Source organism: Mustela erminea, chromosome 7 (assembly GCF_009829155.1).
Source record: "Mustela erminea isolate mMusErm1 chromosome 7, mMusErm1.Pri, whole genome shotgun sequence".
In the NCBI taxonomy this organism is placed as follows: Eukaryota; Metazoa; Chordata; class Mammalia; order Carnivora; family Mustelidae; genus Mustela; species Mustela erminea.
In genome coordinates this window covers 7,907,703-7,922,842 of record NC_045620.1, presented here as the reverse complement: position 1 = coordinate 7,922,842, position 15,140 = coordinate 7,907,703, and the positions used below count along the sequence as shown (strand labels likewise).

Sequence of the window (15,140 nt, the reverse complement as noted above, 5' to 3'; positions counted from 1 at the left end):
CTCAAGCCACCTCCCCCGGGGCCTAGGTATGACTTGACCTGTTTCTCCATATTGGAGACTTGACCTCCTTGCTTAAGTTTTGATTAATGACCTTCAGACTCTCCTTATTTGCCAGGATCAATATTATCCTAAATATAAGAAGACATTTCCTACTGCCGTATTTCACTCCCCTGCTCCTTCCTTCATTCAACAGACTCTGCTTTGCTGTCTGTTATGCTCCAGCCCCCGCACTGGGGAGGACAGCTCGGCTGCTCATGAGAGCGACCTTGGTTGCGGCTCTCCCAAAGCCGCCAGTCCAGGGGAGGAGACAGAGAAGAACCACATAGACACACACACACACACACACACACACACACACACACATACACACACTAACCCGGAGGTTAATTAATCGTTGAATGTTTGGGCTCCCCTCACCCTGGACCAGGCCTCTCTGGAAGGCAGGAGCAAACTATTAGTCACCTCTGTATACCCACCACCCAAGGTCACGTTCAGAGCAGCTTCCTGATTTAAACACTTCAAGGCTCCCTTTGGCCACAGACGAACACGGATGTTCCCCATCAACACCCGTTCCTGCCACCTTGCCTCTGTCCTCCTGCACTCTCTTCCCGCTGGATGATTTCACTTCTGTGCTGTCTCTCCATCGCTGGGACACACTCGGCCTTCAAGCCTCCCCTTGCCTCCTCCTCCACAGGCTCATTTGAGGCCTCACCTTGGACGTGATCTCTGCGGAGAAGCTTTCCCCCGACACTCCTTTCAACCCCCCTGGGGGCTCCCGCACACCTGTCTTCTGCCTCCCCACTCTTGGTCCACTCAGTATCCCCGCCCCCAGCTATCTGCTCCTGAGACCCCGCCCCCCGCCACTGGTGAGTTCTCTGCCCACGCTGCTCTCTGAGCCTAGCCCAGCACCTGCCAGACAGCCCGAGCTCCATCAGTATTTCCTTGACCAAGATCTAGGCCAGTCCCACCTTGAAGGTGGGAACCACATTCTTGGCCCAAGAGCCTAGAAAGAAGAGACCAACAATCTACCTACCAGGCCCTTAAAGAAGCCTCCGAGGGACTGTCGCCGCTTCTCCTGCCTCTTGTGGGGCTTGTCCCCATTCTGCAGCGAGTTCGCCTCACCCACGGCCGGTTCCGCACACTGGGCCGGTTCTTTGGCTTCCTGCTTGTGGCTCTTCTGCTTGTTCCCCTCAGTCGCCATCTTCTTGTCCTTGGAGGAACCCTCTTTGCTCTTCTGGCCTGCTCCCGCCGGCTCTGGCTCTGGGGGTGTTACGGCCTTCCCTGGTGAGTCCGAGGTCTGCGGCAAAGTCAAACAAAATGTGTGTTTAGGGGCTGGAAGACCATGCTCGATAGCAGGGGACTAAGTATGTCAGAACAGAGGTGTTCAAATGTTGGATGGGGTCTGCCTTCATGAGTCTTGGATGGAATGAAAAAAAAAATAAGAAAAAGGTGCAAATACTTACGATGGTTCAAGGTCCCAGTAGGAGACATTTATATGTTTATCTAATAATTTATCTATTTATGTTTTCCTACTCAACATTCTTCTCCTTCTTCTGGGACTAGAACTTGGGTTTTCCTTGGAGAATCACACTTTTCTCTCCTTTATTCACCGTGGGTTCAGACAAATTAATTCCTCTCCTGGACAAAAGCACAGGACTCAGACCTGGCTGGTCAGAGCTGTGCACGTGATCAGGCTGCTGTGATCGGTTCAGGCTGGCTTGATGCAGATAAAAACTGAGCTAATGCCAGAACCTTGCTAAACCACCCAAGAGAGATCTGTCCACCCTCCATTAGATTCCGAACCGTGAAGATAAAAGCCTGGAGCTTCCAGAGCCAGCACCATTTTTAGGAAAAACCTGCTTGAAAAGGAAGACACTAGAGAGAAAAGCAGAGCTGAGAGATGAAGAGAGAGAGAGAAGGAGAAAGAACCCAGATGCTGATAGCCTCACATATGCCCCTGGATCTAGCTGTTTCTGAAGCCCTTTTGTGCTTAAGCCAGCTTTGAGACGGTTTCTCCCGCTTAACAACCACATGTGATTCTTTTCCTGGGGATGCTTAGTCTTTTTTCATGGTTATGTCTACCTTAGTTTCTGGTGTGAAGCTCTTCTTTTGTCTATAAAACAGTGGTGAGAGAACATAAGTGTTTTAAGTTTTGAATGCACATCTTTCATGCTGAAGAGAGATTTTTGCAATCCTACCTGGTTCCTACAATTTGGAAGGATGAAGCTATACAATCCAAAATTCTAGAAAATTCTAGGTAAATTACAGATAACAAAATCTGTAAAAGCCTTTCCCCCATAATTTATTTGAACTGAAATTACGGTAGGGGCCAGACAGATGAAATAAAAACATGACCAAGGCCAGGGGTAAAAAATAATCACAAAGAGACTTATTTCCCCAGTTGGGAAAGCAATGTAAGACATATGTCCCTAGTGTAAGAAAAACACCAGTTCAAGCAATTCTGGCTTTGATGTTGGGGAGAAAATTGGAGTGGTGGGGAGAATTGTGGCGAATTTTCACCTGCCCTGTCCAAAGGGGTAACAGCTGCTCAGAGCCAGCCAAGACCCTGTGTAGGATTACAACCCCAGGGCTGTCCAGTCGTCTATTTTTCACATAGGAACTGGAAAATAGCCACACCAGTAGCCCCATGGGCCACATTTGACCCACCGAATATATGTTTATAAGTTCTGATTTGTAAAAGTGATAGATTGTTCCTGAGTGAAAAAGTTCCTCGGATAAAGTTGCAGTCTGATGGAGAAAACAATACACAAAGAACTATCATTTCTCATCAGTATCAATATAACCCTTAGAAATAAGCAAGAAGACAGAAGATTCCCCAGTCCAGAGTATCCTGAGGGCAGAATTCCTTGGAGGAAGAAAACATCCGAAACCGAGTCACCCCAAGAAGCTGTCCTGCCATGGCCTGCTGAATATTTCCATCAGACCCTGGCTGCCAAAGTTGTAGCAAATGCGAAATAAGATATAGAAGCCCAAATCCTACAGAGAGCGGAGAGCGGATATCCCTGTACAGTGAGACAGAAATCCCCACCATGATGCTCGTCAGAAAGACCACAGGCCATTTGAACACCCTGTTGACTGTTCTTTTTTTGCATAGAAGATGGTAAGATCCAGTTATTTGTTAAGGGCTTTTTGTTTGTGGTCAAAAGAGCAGGGCGCGGCTCTGGTTCCATCACATCCTTGCTGTATGACCTGGAATAAGTCATTTGCTCTCTCAGCTTCCTCGTCTGTGTGGACGCAACAAAGACATCGTACCTCATGGTGGTCTGAGGATAAAAGTAGTCAATCACGGAAAGCCTGTATCACATGGTTTCTGGCCCATGGGAAAGGCCAAACATCGGGGGGCCCGCCTTCTTGTTGGGTCTGGGAGAGGGGGGGGTTCCACGACACACAACTTAACTTTAAAAACACAAAGTCTCAGGCAAACTGGGAAGAGTTGGTCATCCTGACCCAACATTGTCCACAGCGAATCTTCCTGACAGATTCTTTCTGTGTGGAGCTGAGAGCCAGGTACAGACAAAGGGCTCAGGAAATACTTGTTAAATCGAGTGTCCCTGTGCCTCTCTAACCTTATCTTTTATCCCTTTCCGCTCTGCTCCTTCTGCTCTAGACACATGGCCTCCCCTTCTTCCACGAACAAGCTTATTCTCAAAAAAGGGGGCTTCACATTCACTGTTAACTTCTCAGTGTGCTCAGAGGCTTTGACAGGATTGCTGCTTTTTTGTGTCAAGTCTCAGCTCCGAAGTTGCCTCCTTGGAGACTCAGTCCCTGGTTAGACGGTCTAAAGAAGCCCGACTCCTCTCTGACAAAACACTGCTGTGTTTTCTTTATGTTTGCCTTAATCTTGGGGATTTCTTGGCTCACTTGAGAGTGTTCCACCCGCCTCCCTCTGCTGGAGGGGGAGCTCCGGAGAACAAAACTCTTCTGTCTTCTGTGGCTTCATTCCCAGCACCTCATCTGACACATAGTAAGTCTCCACCAAAATGGGCTGAATGAATGGCCAGCAACTCGCCTTCCAGATGTTTCTACACTATTTTCCTCAGCAAATCACTGTGAGGTGGGAAGGGAGAAGTGCCCACACATCAATAGCTTTCACAGGACATTGATTTTTTTTTTTTTCCCCAGGAGGAGAGCTTTCAATGGATCAGCTCCATTTACCACAGGGTTACGCCATGCTATTAGGCTTAAATGTTCTTCTTAATGGCTTAGAAACTAACTTCTGAGAATAACAGAAGGCTGGTTCCTTATATTCAAAGTAAGCTAAGAATCTAAAACTGTGTGATGATTGTTTTATCACGAAACGTAGATGATTTAAAAATATTTGCTTGGGATCTGACTCTGTCTCAGAATTTATAACAAAAATTATTCTCATCCAAATCGTCTGAGTGTGTCCTCCCCTAGAACCCAGTGATGCTGGCAGAAAGCTGGAGGACAAGGTCATGGGAACATCCCGTTTGATTCAGACCTTGGAAGCCTACCTTAGACCAGGAGGTGCCCGAGGCTGCTTCTCCTGGAATCATCAAACCAAGATTTTTATAACCCTGAGGGGGTGAATTGGAAAGGAACAGAGACTGTCTCTTCCCACGCCCCAAAATGAAACTAAACATTTATCATATCTCCAAGATCACCCATCTCAAGTCTGGATCCAGGGCTCTCTAATGGATACTCAGAACACTCCTCAGTAAGTGTAAATGGAATGAAGTTTCTAGCTCACTCAGATTTTCACGGACTTCACTTCCATTTCAGAATCGCCAAGGTGACTGGCAACCCTGTTCCACATTCAGATCCCAGACAAGATGTACGATGATATTTGGATGTTTCGTAATGAATAAAGTAAATTTATCTTATTTTCAAGGTAGTGAACTTCAGGATTTTGGGTTCAGAAGTGGTCGAGAGAATGGGTTGGGGGGGGCGAGCATAGTCAGAAGTTGAAAAAGAAAAACAAAAATAATTTGAGTGTAGCAAAAAGCAACATATTCCCTGTTGAAATATATGGTCTAATTCAATTAATATAGAAATAGAAATATAATAAATTATTTATAGTCATTGCTGTCCATTTGTGTGCTATGAACAATACACTAGTGTGGTAATTTCCTATCAGTAGCTTAACAGTAATAGTAACAAACTAATAGCCACCTCTATGGCTTCCTGTGTTGAAGCCCCAACCCGCAGTGTGAAAGTATTTGGAGTAAGAAAGTAACTAGGGTTAACTGAGGTCATAGGTTGGGGTCCTCATCCAATAGGATTAGTGTCCTTATAAGAGCCGCCATGGGAAGACATAACAGAAAGCAGCTGTAGGAAAGCCAGGAAGAGAGCTCTCCTTGCCAGAAACCACGCTAGCATCCTGATCTTGGATTTTTCATAGAAAACTGTGAGAAAATACATTTCTGTTGTTAAACCATTGAGTCTGTTGGTCGTTTGTACGGCAGCCCGTGTGGCTTCCATAGCAACTAACATTTACTGGGTCTGCAGTACTAGGACTGTTCCAGGGGCTTTACATGTGTTGACACGTAAAGAAGGACAATGCCACGAAGCAGTACTTTTCCTTGCTCCATTGTAGAGATGAGGAAACTGAGGCATAGAGAGATTTGGTCAGCTGTTTTTAATCACACAGATAAAAAGGAGCGGAGCCAGGGTTCGAACACAGATGGTCTGAGCCTGCCACTCATGTTCTTAACCTGTTCTCTGTATTGCAAACATCAGTAGAAGAATATTTGAGGACACTTTTGTGAAGCTATATTTCTAAGTTAAGAAAGCAAGCGGGTTATAAAATGGGGTGTTGAGCATGAGACGATCCCATTAAAAAAATGATTTGTGTCATTATAACAATGTCATAGCTAGGTTTCTTTAGAATGGAGAAAATAATGGAAAAAACCCCATGGGATCCCATATATTTCACCCCCCCCTTTTTTTTTTCTCAAGAAAGAGCTCCTACTGTATGCCAGACACTATGCAATGTGATAGAAAAATCAAAGAGCCTCCTCCCTTGCTCCACAGATGCCCCAGACACGGAAAGGAAGGGGTAAAGGAAGCATAATTAATAGACAAATGACTTGTTACAATGTGTGATCAATTCCACAAAGTAAAAGAACAAGAGGCACTGATGATGGACAGAAGTAGAACATCTACTTCTTGGAGGAGGTGACCTTTAGCCCAAGACCTGAAGGACAGGAAGGGATCTGCCAGGTGGAGAAGAGGGAAAAACATTTGTTAAATATGAAAGAGCCAGGAAACTCAAGCGTGTTCATGCATATATCTGCAGAGCCCAAGATAGTGCCTAGCATACAGCAGGTGCTTAACCTAGAGATGGTAAATGATTGTCTGTGGCTGAGAATTGCATTGGCAACTAAGCCGGAAAGAAGGGAGAACATGCAAGCCCAACCCCCCACCGAGCAGATCTCACAGGTCACTTACTTGATGGCTCGAGTCCTTCCCATTTACTTCTTCTGAGTGGGGGACCCCTCCGTCCCCTTTCACTGACTAAAATAACAAACAGACAATGGCCTTTCAGCTACCATGAGCACAGCAACATGGAGAACGCACAGGGAGTTCTGAAATGGATGACCTCAGTCATTCATGATTGAGATTCAGGGTCGAGACAAATGGAAGACCAGCTAGAAACACATTACTCACGAGATACACAATTTCCATGTGGTTTGTAACCAGAGTCCGATTATAGTCAAGTGTTGGCTTCCCCACATAACAACAACAATGGAACTCTTAAACCCTGGGAGAAGGTAATCCTGGGATAAGGAAACGGTGACCAAAATGCCAATGTTGGAACCAGGAGGTGGTGGGACGTGTTGAATGAATGAACAGTTAAACCATCGGTAGACTTCCATTGGTAACGTTGAAGGTGGTGGATGTTTCCTTGTATTTTTTTTCTCCTCACAGAGAGGTGGGGTTTACTGAATATCCTATTTTTTTCCTTTTTAGTGACTGCTATGGCCCATGGTATCAGGATAGTGCTGCGTGGGTTGAATTCACAGCTTTGGCTCCTGAAAGCATACGCTCAACAAAGGGTTCTCAAATTGTGATCCCAGGGCCACAGCCTCAGCATCACTTGGGATTTTGTTAGAAATACCATTTCTTGAGAACCACGCCAGATCTACTGAATCAGAAACTCTCAGGGGCGGGTGGGGAGCGGGGCTGAGCAACAAGCCCTCCAGGTGATTCTGAAGCATACCTGAGTTTAAGCATCACTTTTTAAAGCTAACTGGCATAGACAAATGCAGACCAATACTGGGGTCTGCTGTCTCAACTGTCAATTCAATAATGCTCTCTGCCCAATGTTTGATAAAGTACCTGAGAAATTTGGTAATGAATTGTCCAGTTCTTAGCAACAATGTTGCCTCGGGTTTAATTCCCACATATTTGGTCATTGTTCATTATCTCCTGCACAGGGAGTGTAGGAAACAGGGGGTAAGCAATGGGAGGCAAAAGGAAGACTTCAGCTCCCATTGTTATGATCTTAGCTGTTCTGCCAACAGATGGCAAGAAACTCTAACACCTGCATTGAGAACAGGTAAAAACATCAAGGCACTCAAATAATTTTTGACTGATTAATATTATATGTCTCTGTAACCTGAGGTATGGTACTCATATTAGTAAAGACAATAAAAATTATTATTCATGAAAGCTAACTTTTAGTGGAGTGCTTACTAAGGGTCAGGCAGTGTGTTCAATGAGATAATAACCCTCCCTACCTAGTTCAGTTAGTCATCATGCAGAGGCTTAAGATGGAAGAATAATTTTATTTGCCTCATTTTACAGGCAGGGAAATGGAAACTCAGCGAAACCAGCATGCGTCATGGAACTAGCAGGTTAGGGAGTCCGGATCTGATACCGAGCAATGATTTCATATTCCATACTCTTAACTGCCTCCACATACTGTCCCTCCAAGGTAGGAGGCACCATTCAATGAACACATTTTTTTTTTTATAGGGGTGCATGTGAACACATTTTTTTTTAATTGAGCATCTAATACAAAGCCCCTGATTAGGAAAGATAATAAAGGCTTGGATAAGCTGGAGGTTCGTATATCTCAAATAGGGAAGTTTGTGGAACATGCCCTTCCTCAGAGGTCAACCAGGCTCATCCTTAAATATTACTTGGTGCTGCTAAGGTTGAGAAGTCTTGATGAGGACTGTCAACAGTTTAAGGCAATATGACAATTTCTAGATCTTGTCCTACCTCCGAAACAACCTTCACAGAGCTTGGCAGAACCTTGATACATGCTTCTTGAATGGTTAGCAATGGAAGAAATCTTTCTTCAGCCTGAACCCCCTGGTGTCTGGAAGTTCCATGTGCTTTTCTTAGGGACATCACGGTCATGGGCTTCACCAAGGTGTTCAGCCCAGAGGCAAAATGGATAGGTTTGTCCTCTACATACACTTTAGATCCATTTAGATGGAAAATGTTTTTTTTCTTCCTCTGGGTCTTCTGCATTGTTCTACATGGGCCAGTTTTGCTTGAGAACATTTAGAAAAAGAAATTGACTCTCTTGGTTATTATTTCTCTCCCTGTAACCAGCTCTGACAGCCTCTCATTGCGTCCAAAGGGTTTTGCCATTTGCCAGTTCTCTGGCCTCCAGAATTCAGGCCATCAGTAAGAGCCTTTCCTACCCAAACACATTTCCTAGTGTCCTTTAGACTATGGTGTCACATCCTCACTAGCTGGCCTTCGGGTAGTGCTGAGGGGCAAAACCAGCCAAACAAACATACAAAATGGTTTTTTGAGCTAAACCTGAATGGAGATCAAGGGGCATGCATGGCTCCTGGGGCCACCTTCCTGTCCGAGAGAGAGAGAGAGATTTTTAACTTCCCTTTAGTGGTTTCAATTTGATATCCGTTAGGTCCTCTGCCAGTTGAAGGTTGCAATCTGTTTTCTTCCCCTCCCTGTCTTTTCGAGCCCTTGGAGGAGAATTTGGATTGAATCAGAAGGCTTTCTTGGCAGCAGTGATCTAGGTTAGTATCCTGAAAACAGCCCCTCCGGCTGTCAGGGAGATCAATGCAAAGAAGTTCAACTTCCTCTTCTTTAAAAAAGAGACTCTCTCAAGCTTTTCTAGGATTTTCCTCTGTTATTCATTTTGAGGCACAAAAAGCTGTATATATGCAAAGATAACTGCATGCTGAGTTTAGAGTAAGGGTCTTATGAAGTCCCTCCCTGCCTTCCCCTCTTTGTTTTCTATCACTCTCTCGTGTGTCCTCTTTCAGAGACCAAGTCAAATAGTTCATGTTGGGCTTTGTATTCAAAGGACCATAACCACAGAAGCTCATTTTCTCCAGCTGTCAAAAATCAAGTTCCTGTTTAAAGGAACCCAGATTTTTTCCCAGGGACTACCTAATACCCTAAAGAATAATTTGAAGGCTACCAAGGAAGGAACTTCAGAGGTTTTCTAGTTCAATACTGAGCAAATTTCTTCCAGGGGCTTATTTTTATTCATGAGAGCAAAAGGTGAAGCATCTCAGGGCATCCAGCCGGCAGTGTTGGGTTGGAATCTGGTTGTGACATCTAAGCTTTGCATGTTTATAAAGCCATTTTTATTTCTTTATTGTGTCACGCATTCCGATAGCTTGACACTCTGAGGAGCATTTGAACCCTCTCCAACATGTATCACTTAGATATTCAAAGTTCTAGTGGAAATGTTGGGTGGGCATTCTCATTCCCTTGAGAGGAGTGTAAGCATATTTTTGGTGGAGATCTAATCCAACCAAAGTTGTGATTTAAAAGAAGAATTGGGAAGATACTCTCAATTATCTTTTTTTCTTCCTCTGGGTCTTCTGCATTATTCTACATGGGCCAGCCTTGCTTGAGAACATTTAGAAAAAAAAGTGCAGGACTGACTAGGTCAGCCTCATGGTTACACAAATCCAAGGAAATGAACCTGCTAGAAATTTCCAGAATCAACAAAGGCTATGGGTCCAACCTTCGTGTTTTACCAAGATGCCCAACTGAAACAGAACTGGACCGTCAGACAAAACGACACAGTCAAGGCAAATCTCATTTTAGTGACAAGTAAATTCAGAAAACATCTCTCCCAGCTTTACGTAAGTCATGTGTTAATTCTCCTCTCTCTTGCCTCGTTGTAATTTCAGGGACTTGAGCTGAGCACCGGAAACACTACCAGGAGAATCACAAAAATGGAGTTTGGGCTATTCTACCTCCACGTACCCTCAAGGAAAACCAGCTGCCGGGAGCCCAGAAAGGCACAGTCATGTCTAAGTACAGGCGTGAGCTTTAACAGCAAAACGCACCAGAGTCTGAGTGATGGTGCTGCCATTTACCAGCTCTGTGACCTGAGCGGTCACTTCAGTACCCTGAGTCTTCATGCCCTCTCTGCACGGTGGGGGCAGGGATGTGTTGTTGGGGTTTTTAGGCTAATAAATGAGCTAAGGCATGCACTAGGCTAGCACGGTGCTGGCCAGGCCACTGGCACGTGATACATAAACACTAGCTATTATCATCATTACTGTAATTATTAACTGAGAGTGCCAAGTGACCACAGAATCCCCTGCCAGGGTAGAAAGGAAAGCAAGCTGCTCTGGAGACAGGAATTGCCCAAAGAAATGTGATTTTCAGAAACCTGAAGAGCAACTCTGTGTTCATAGTCAGGTCTCGGGGCAGAACAGGAGATCGAGAACTTGAGCTAGAAGATCCCTGTTCTTGTTTTTTTCTTTTACGATCACCATAACAAACCATCCTCCCTTTTCCTCCAGATGGCACATTTCAATCGGTTTTATTAGATTCATAGATTGAAGGTAAGCAACGGAAGACTGTGATTTCCTGGCCCTATCCTCATTCGGATCTTATATTAAAGCTCACAGTCCTTCTCTGTGCCTGAGAACATTATTCCAACAAAAAGCTTCTTACAAAATGAATGGTCTAAGGAAAGAGACAGGAGGAGGATTAAATGAAACAGTAGGCAACAATGATTCAGAGGAGGAAAGCACTTTGTAAGTACAGGGTGTTATTAATATTGACAAATTATAAACCTATATCTGTATTTCTATCTACCACCGTATGGTTTCATCTGCCTACCTGGTTTGTGGGCACATGAATAGAGTTCTCCACCTACTCACCTGATAAAAATACACTAGCACTTCAAATATCCAATTTCTTGACATACACTTGAATTAATACATATAAGAATCTTTTTCTATTTAGGGCATGACAGATGCCTTAGCAACTCCTTGCAATTATTTTGAAGATCTATAGAAGCCCATAGCATTTTTGTGAAGTGGTAGATCTATGTGTGTCCGATGCCGTATGAGGACGTAGGGACTCTATTTTTTCCTAAAATATACTTATTTTTCCTGAAAGGAGATTATTTGCAAAATGATAGTCTTTCCACTTCTATTTTTTAACGAGAGGTTAGTTTCTGGAAAGAAAAAAATCTCTTTGGAAATAAATTGGGCAATGCATTTATTATTTTTTTTAAATATGCAACCGTGAGTCATATTGCCATGGGACAGCAAAATATGTTTTCTGAGAGAAATTTAAGAGAGACCAAGGTAAAGAGGTAGGAAATCAATGCTGATGAATGGAGATATTGATCACAAAACAAGGTTAATGCATTTGCAGTTGAGTTTCCTCTTCAATTAAATCGATTATTTTGAAAAGAACTATATTTTGCTAACAATATCTAAAATCAATTTGGAACGTTCACTTATTTGGCTCAAAAAATAAAAAAGGAAAAGCTCAGTGATGAGTCGGATGTTGTCTCGAGTTTCAAGCCCTGAGAGGAGGATTTGGTTTGGTTTGATCTTCTCCCGCATAAATCCAGACTTTAAATTCTTTTGGAAGTCATGATATGTGAACTCAAAGTGTTTCCTGAAGACAAATGCTGGAGCCAACTCCAGGAATGTGCACTGTGGGAATATTAGCACATGTGCGTAAAGGTAGGTGTGCAAGAATGTTCGTCAGGTTCGTGAGTGAAGGACCTGAGATCATGTGCTTGGGACCCATGGTGTGTGCTCACTGCATATGGCCTAGAGTTAAAAGTAAACATGTTTTCCTCACTGGGTTTTATTTTCTGTGAAGACAGGGCCACATCTACTTATTGTTATATCCCAATGTATGGGATACAATGGGTACTCAGTAATCATTTGTTGAAAGAATGACCAAATGAAGTGCAACGAGTTGGAAACAAATCCAGTTTCCATCAATCCCAGTATGATAAATCCAGAGGATGTGATTCCATGATTGTTATAAAGAATGGGGTGGGTCATATCAGGGATACACCACCAAATACCCACAGGGATAGGGCCAGTGACATAAACAAGTGAGCTGGGTGTGGTAACACGGAGTCGTGGGATCAGTGATGAAATGGAAGACCCACGTTTTCTGTGTATTTGAACTATTCACAATGGTAATATATTGTTATAACGAAAACAAAACAGACTGCAAGACAAGAATCACTACGGTATCTGGAATTTTTAGGGAAAATCCCCTAAATCATGGGAGTTTAGAGTTTGAACATTAATTGAGGGCAATCATGGTCAAGCTCCCAGGCGTAACCCTTTCTACAGATGGTACATAATTAGAACGATGGCCCTTGTAGACCGGATGCTACGAACGCACTGAGGATTGCTCCAGGAAGATGTGCCCCCTTGCACCTCCATCCCTGTCCTATGGAGATTCAATCATAAAGGACTCTTTGGTTTCCAACTCATTCCCCTATCTGTTCAGAGGAACCCGTTTCTATTGCTAGAAAATATCCCCCAGAGGCCTCTAAAGGATAGCTCTGGAGGGTGAACTGGAGTAATCTGGGACCTCATTAGAATTCAAGGATTTGAATTGAAAGGATACAGTGGGTGGTTTAGACTTCGTTCGTGCTTTATTTGGAGGCTCTTACATTCTCTTGTCTTTAAGCGAAGAAGTCTCAGGTTGGTTATTTGGAAGAGAAAGTCGTACTATTTGCTGAGGAGGGGGGTGGTGCTCTCAGCTCCACCCAGGAATGGGGAAGTTGGATCACTCTCACTGTCATGACGAGCTATTTGGGGATGCCGTTTGTAATGTAGTTGGGTTGCCAGAAAGAGGCCAAATGTTCTTTTCTTTCCTGACATTGTGTAAAAATTGGTTGAAAAATCTCAGATCTTGATCCCCATTTTCGGTGCCGAAACGCAGAGTTAATGACCAGGAGCATAGATGGGGACCCAGCCATGCAGGCTGCTCACTACTGACTCTACACTTCCTACTCCCCGAGAGTCCGATGACAAAAGAAAATGATTCCTGTTGACAGTTTCTAGGAGAGTCATTTCTTATATGCCTCAGCTCCCACTGGCAAGGGTTTTATGTTATGTTATGCTGTGTGGTGGACTAGAAAGAATTTCTTACTGGGCAGAGCCTGTGAAACCGGAGGGCTGCTTTCTCAAAGGATTAAATTCCCAAATACTCCTGAAGATAATGGTGCCCTATAATGAAAGTCTTGTTTTTCATTAAAAGAGAATTAAACCGATGACCTTTTGCATGGGCTTTTGCTTTTTGTCTTCCAACCACGTTGGGTTTTGTTGCATTATATTATTTAAGTTCTTGGATGCTTTGTTATTTAATGTACATGACACTTCAGAGACACCAAAAAACATCTGCCCACATTCTTTCCATTTTATGCAAGCTAAAAGCATGACAAATTCACCAAGTTATACGTGTCCACGATTAGAAAATTATGTTGTCACTTTATAATTGGAATTATTTTTAGATCGGCTTTGTCCAAGTTTGTGTCACTCACACATCACTTCCAGAATTTTTCCAACATCAATATATATAACTTGGCCTATTTCTTACCTAGTCCTTTAAACAATGCCTTATGTTCTTTATGTAAATAAATGTATTCTCAAAGGAAACTGCATGTCATTACCATAATGAGAAAAACAATATCATTTGCCATACACAGAAGGAAACTTTAAAAATAAATTAAATTGAAAGCGAGCAATATTAACTTCTGCGTGGATGCTGCTTGTGCCAAAGCTCAGGACCTAAGATCAGCTCTTTCCTTGTTAAAAAGGAAGTTAGCAGGAGTTAAGGAAAGATTAAGGAGCATTAGCAATAAACTGAGTCAGGAGGAGGAAAGGGAATTATCTCGCCGCACAGGACTGATGACCCGTGCATCCCTCTACCCCCTACAGTTACGTCTCACCCCACCTGAGACAGGTCCTTCACTCTCAGAAGCTGATCTGGGGATTCCAGCTTTCCCTGCTGGGAGCAGGGGGCTTACCATTTGTCTGAGAAACGTCATCAGGAGGGTTCTTGGTGGTTTGCGTTCTTCTCTTTTGAGTCTTACGTCTGTGGGCTCGGGGGTGGCATCTTCTCCTTCGTTGAGATCCACTGTTTGTAAGGTTGAGTCTACTTCCTCGGACTTTACAACCTCTACTGGTGATTCACACACCACCTGGATTATTTTGCCAGGTAATAAGACAGTGAAAAGAAAAACACACACGTTCCCCAAAACAGGCTTTGTAAAGTAGGGGGAGTCCTGGTGGCCCCCGTGTCCACGTGCTACAGGTGTGACCCAATGATCATTTCTACCCAGGCACATCTTTGAGAAGGATGCAAAGTGTGTTTTCAAACAGCCAATTTCTGAACAAAATGCCAAATATGCTGACTTGGAAGTAGCAAAAATCGTGCTCCGCAAGGTACAAGGCTGAAAGAGGAAGTCCTTCCGAGGGACAGCAGGCTCCGCCCATTTCCATTCCAGGAGCCCCGCCTCTTTGGCCTGCCATCAAGGCGACTTACCCCAGGCCTGTATAAAAATCAGGAGTCGGTATTTCCTTAAAGGTCCAGCCTTAGAGTCGGTGACAAGGACACCTTCTGCTGCATGCAACTGGGAAGACCTGTCCTCTTTGTGGAAAAGATAGCGTGAAGTCCACGCTGAATTTCACAGACGGGACCTCCTCCTTGACCTACTTCCCACCTCACCCCAGGGCCGGTCATTTGCCTTTGTCTCTTAATTGAAGTTCAGAAGAAAATGGCACTTGGCAAGAAAACCATGGCGAAGTTCCTGACGGCCCCCAGCAACGTACCTGGTGAGCTTAGAACCCGCTAAAGGTCTGTGGGGGAGAAGGGATGGCCAGTAATGGGGGGTTTGGGTGGAAGGGTCCAATTCACCTGCACTCTGATTTCGA

At 44.0% G+C, this 15,140-nt stretch overlaps 1 protein-coding gene across 5 annotated transcripts in view; it reads right to left on the bottom strand.

Moving 5' to 3' along the window:
- The window catches only part of BCAS1 (breast carcinoma amplified sequence 1), a 93,687-nt gene that overhangs the window by 3,674 nt on the left and 74,873 nt on the right, over window positions 1-15,140 (bottom strand). For 2 of the 5 annotated variants that reach the window (XM_032350300.1, XM_032350301.1), the window contains 3 exons: window positions 14,234-14,407; window positions 6,433-6,498; window positions 1,034-1,297 (listed from right to left, as the gene is read on the bottom strand). In XM_032350300.1, the coding sequence (XP_032206191.1) occupies window positions 1,034-1,297; window positions 6,433-6,498; window positions 14,234-14,407 (504 nt within the window). The remainder of the gene's footprint in view (window positions 1-1,033; window positions 1,298-6,432; window positions 6,499-14,233; window positions 14,408-15,140) is intronic. The other 3 variants (XM_032350303.1, XM_032350304.1, XM_032350302.1) reach the window with 2 other exon arrangements.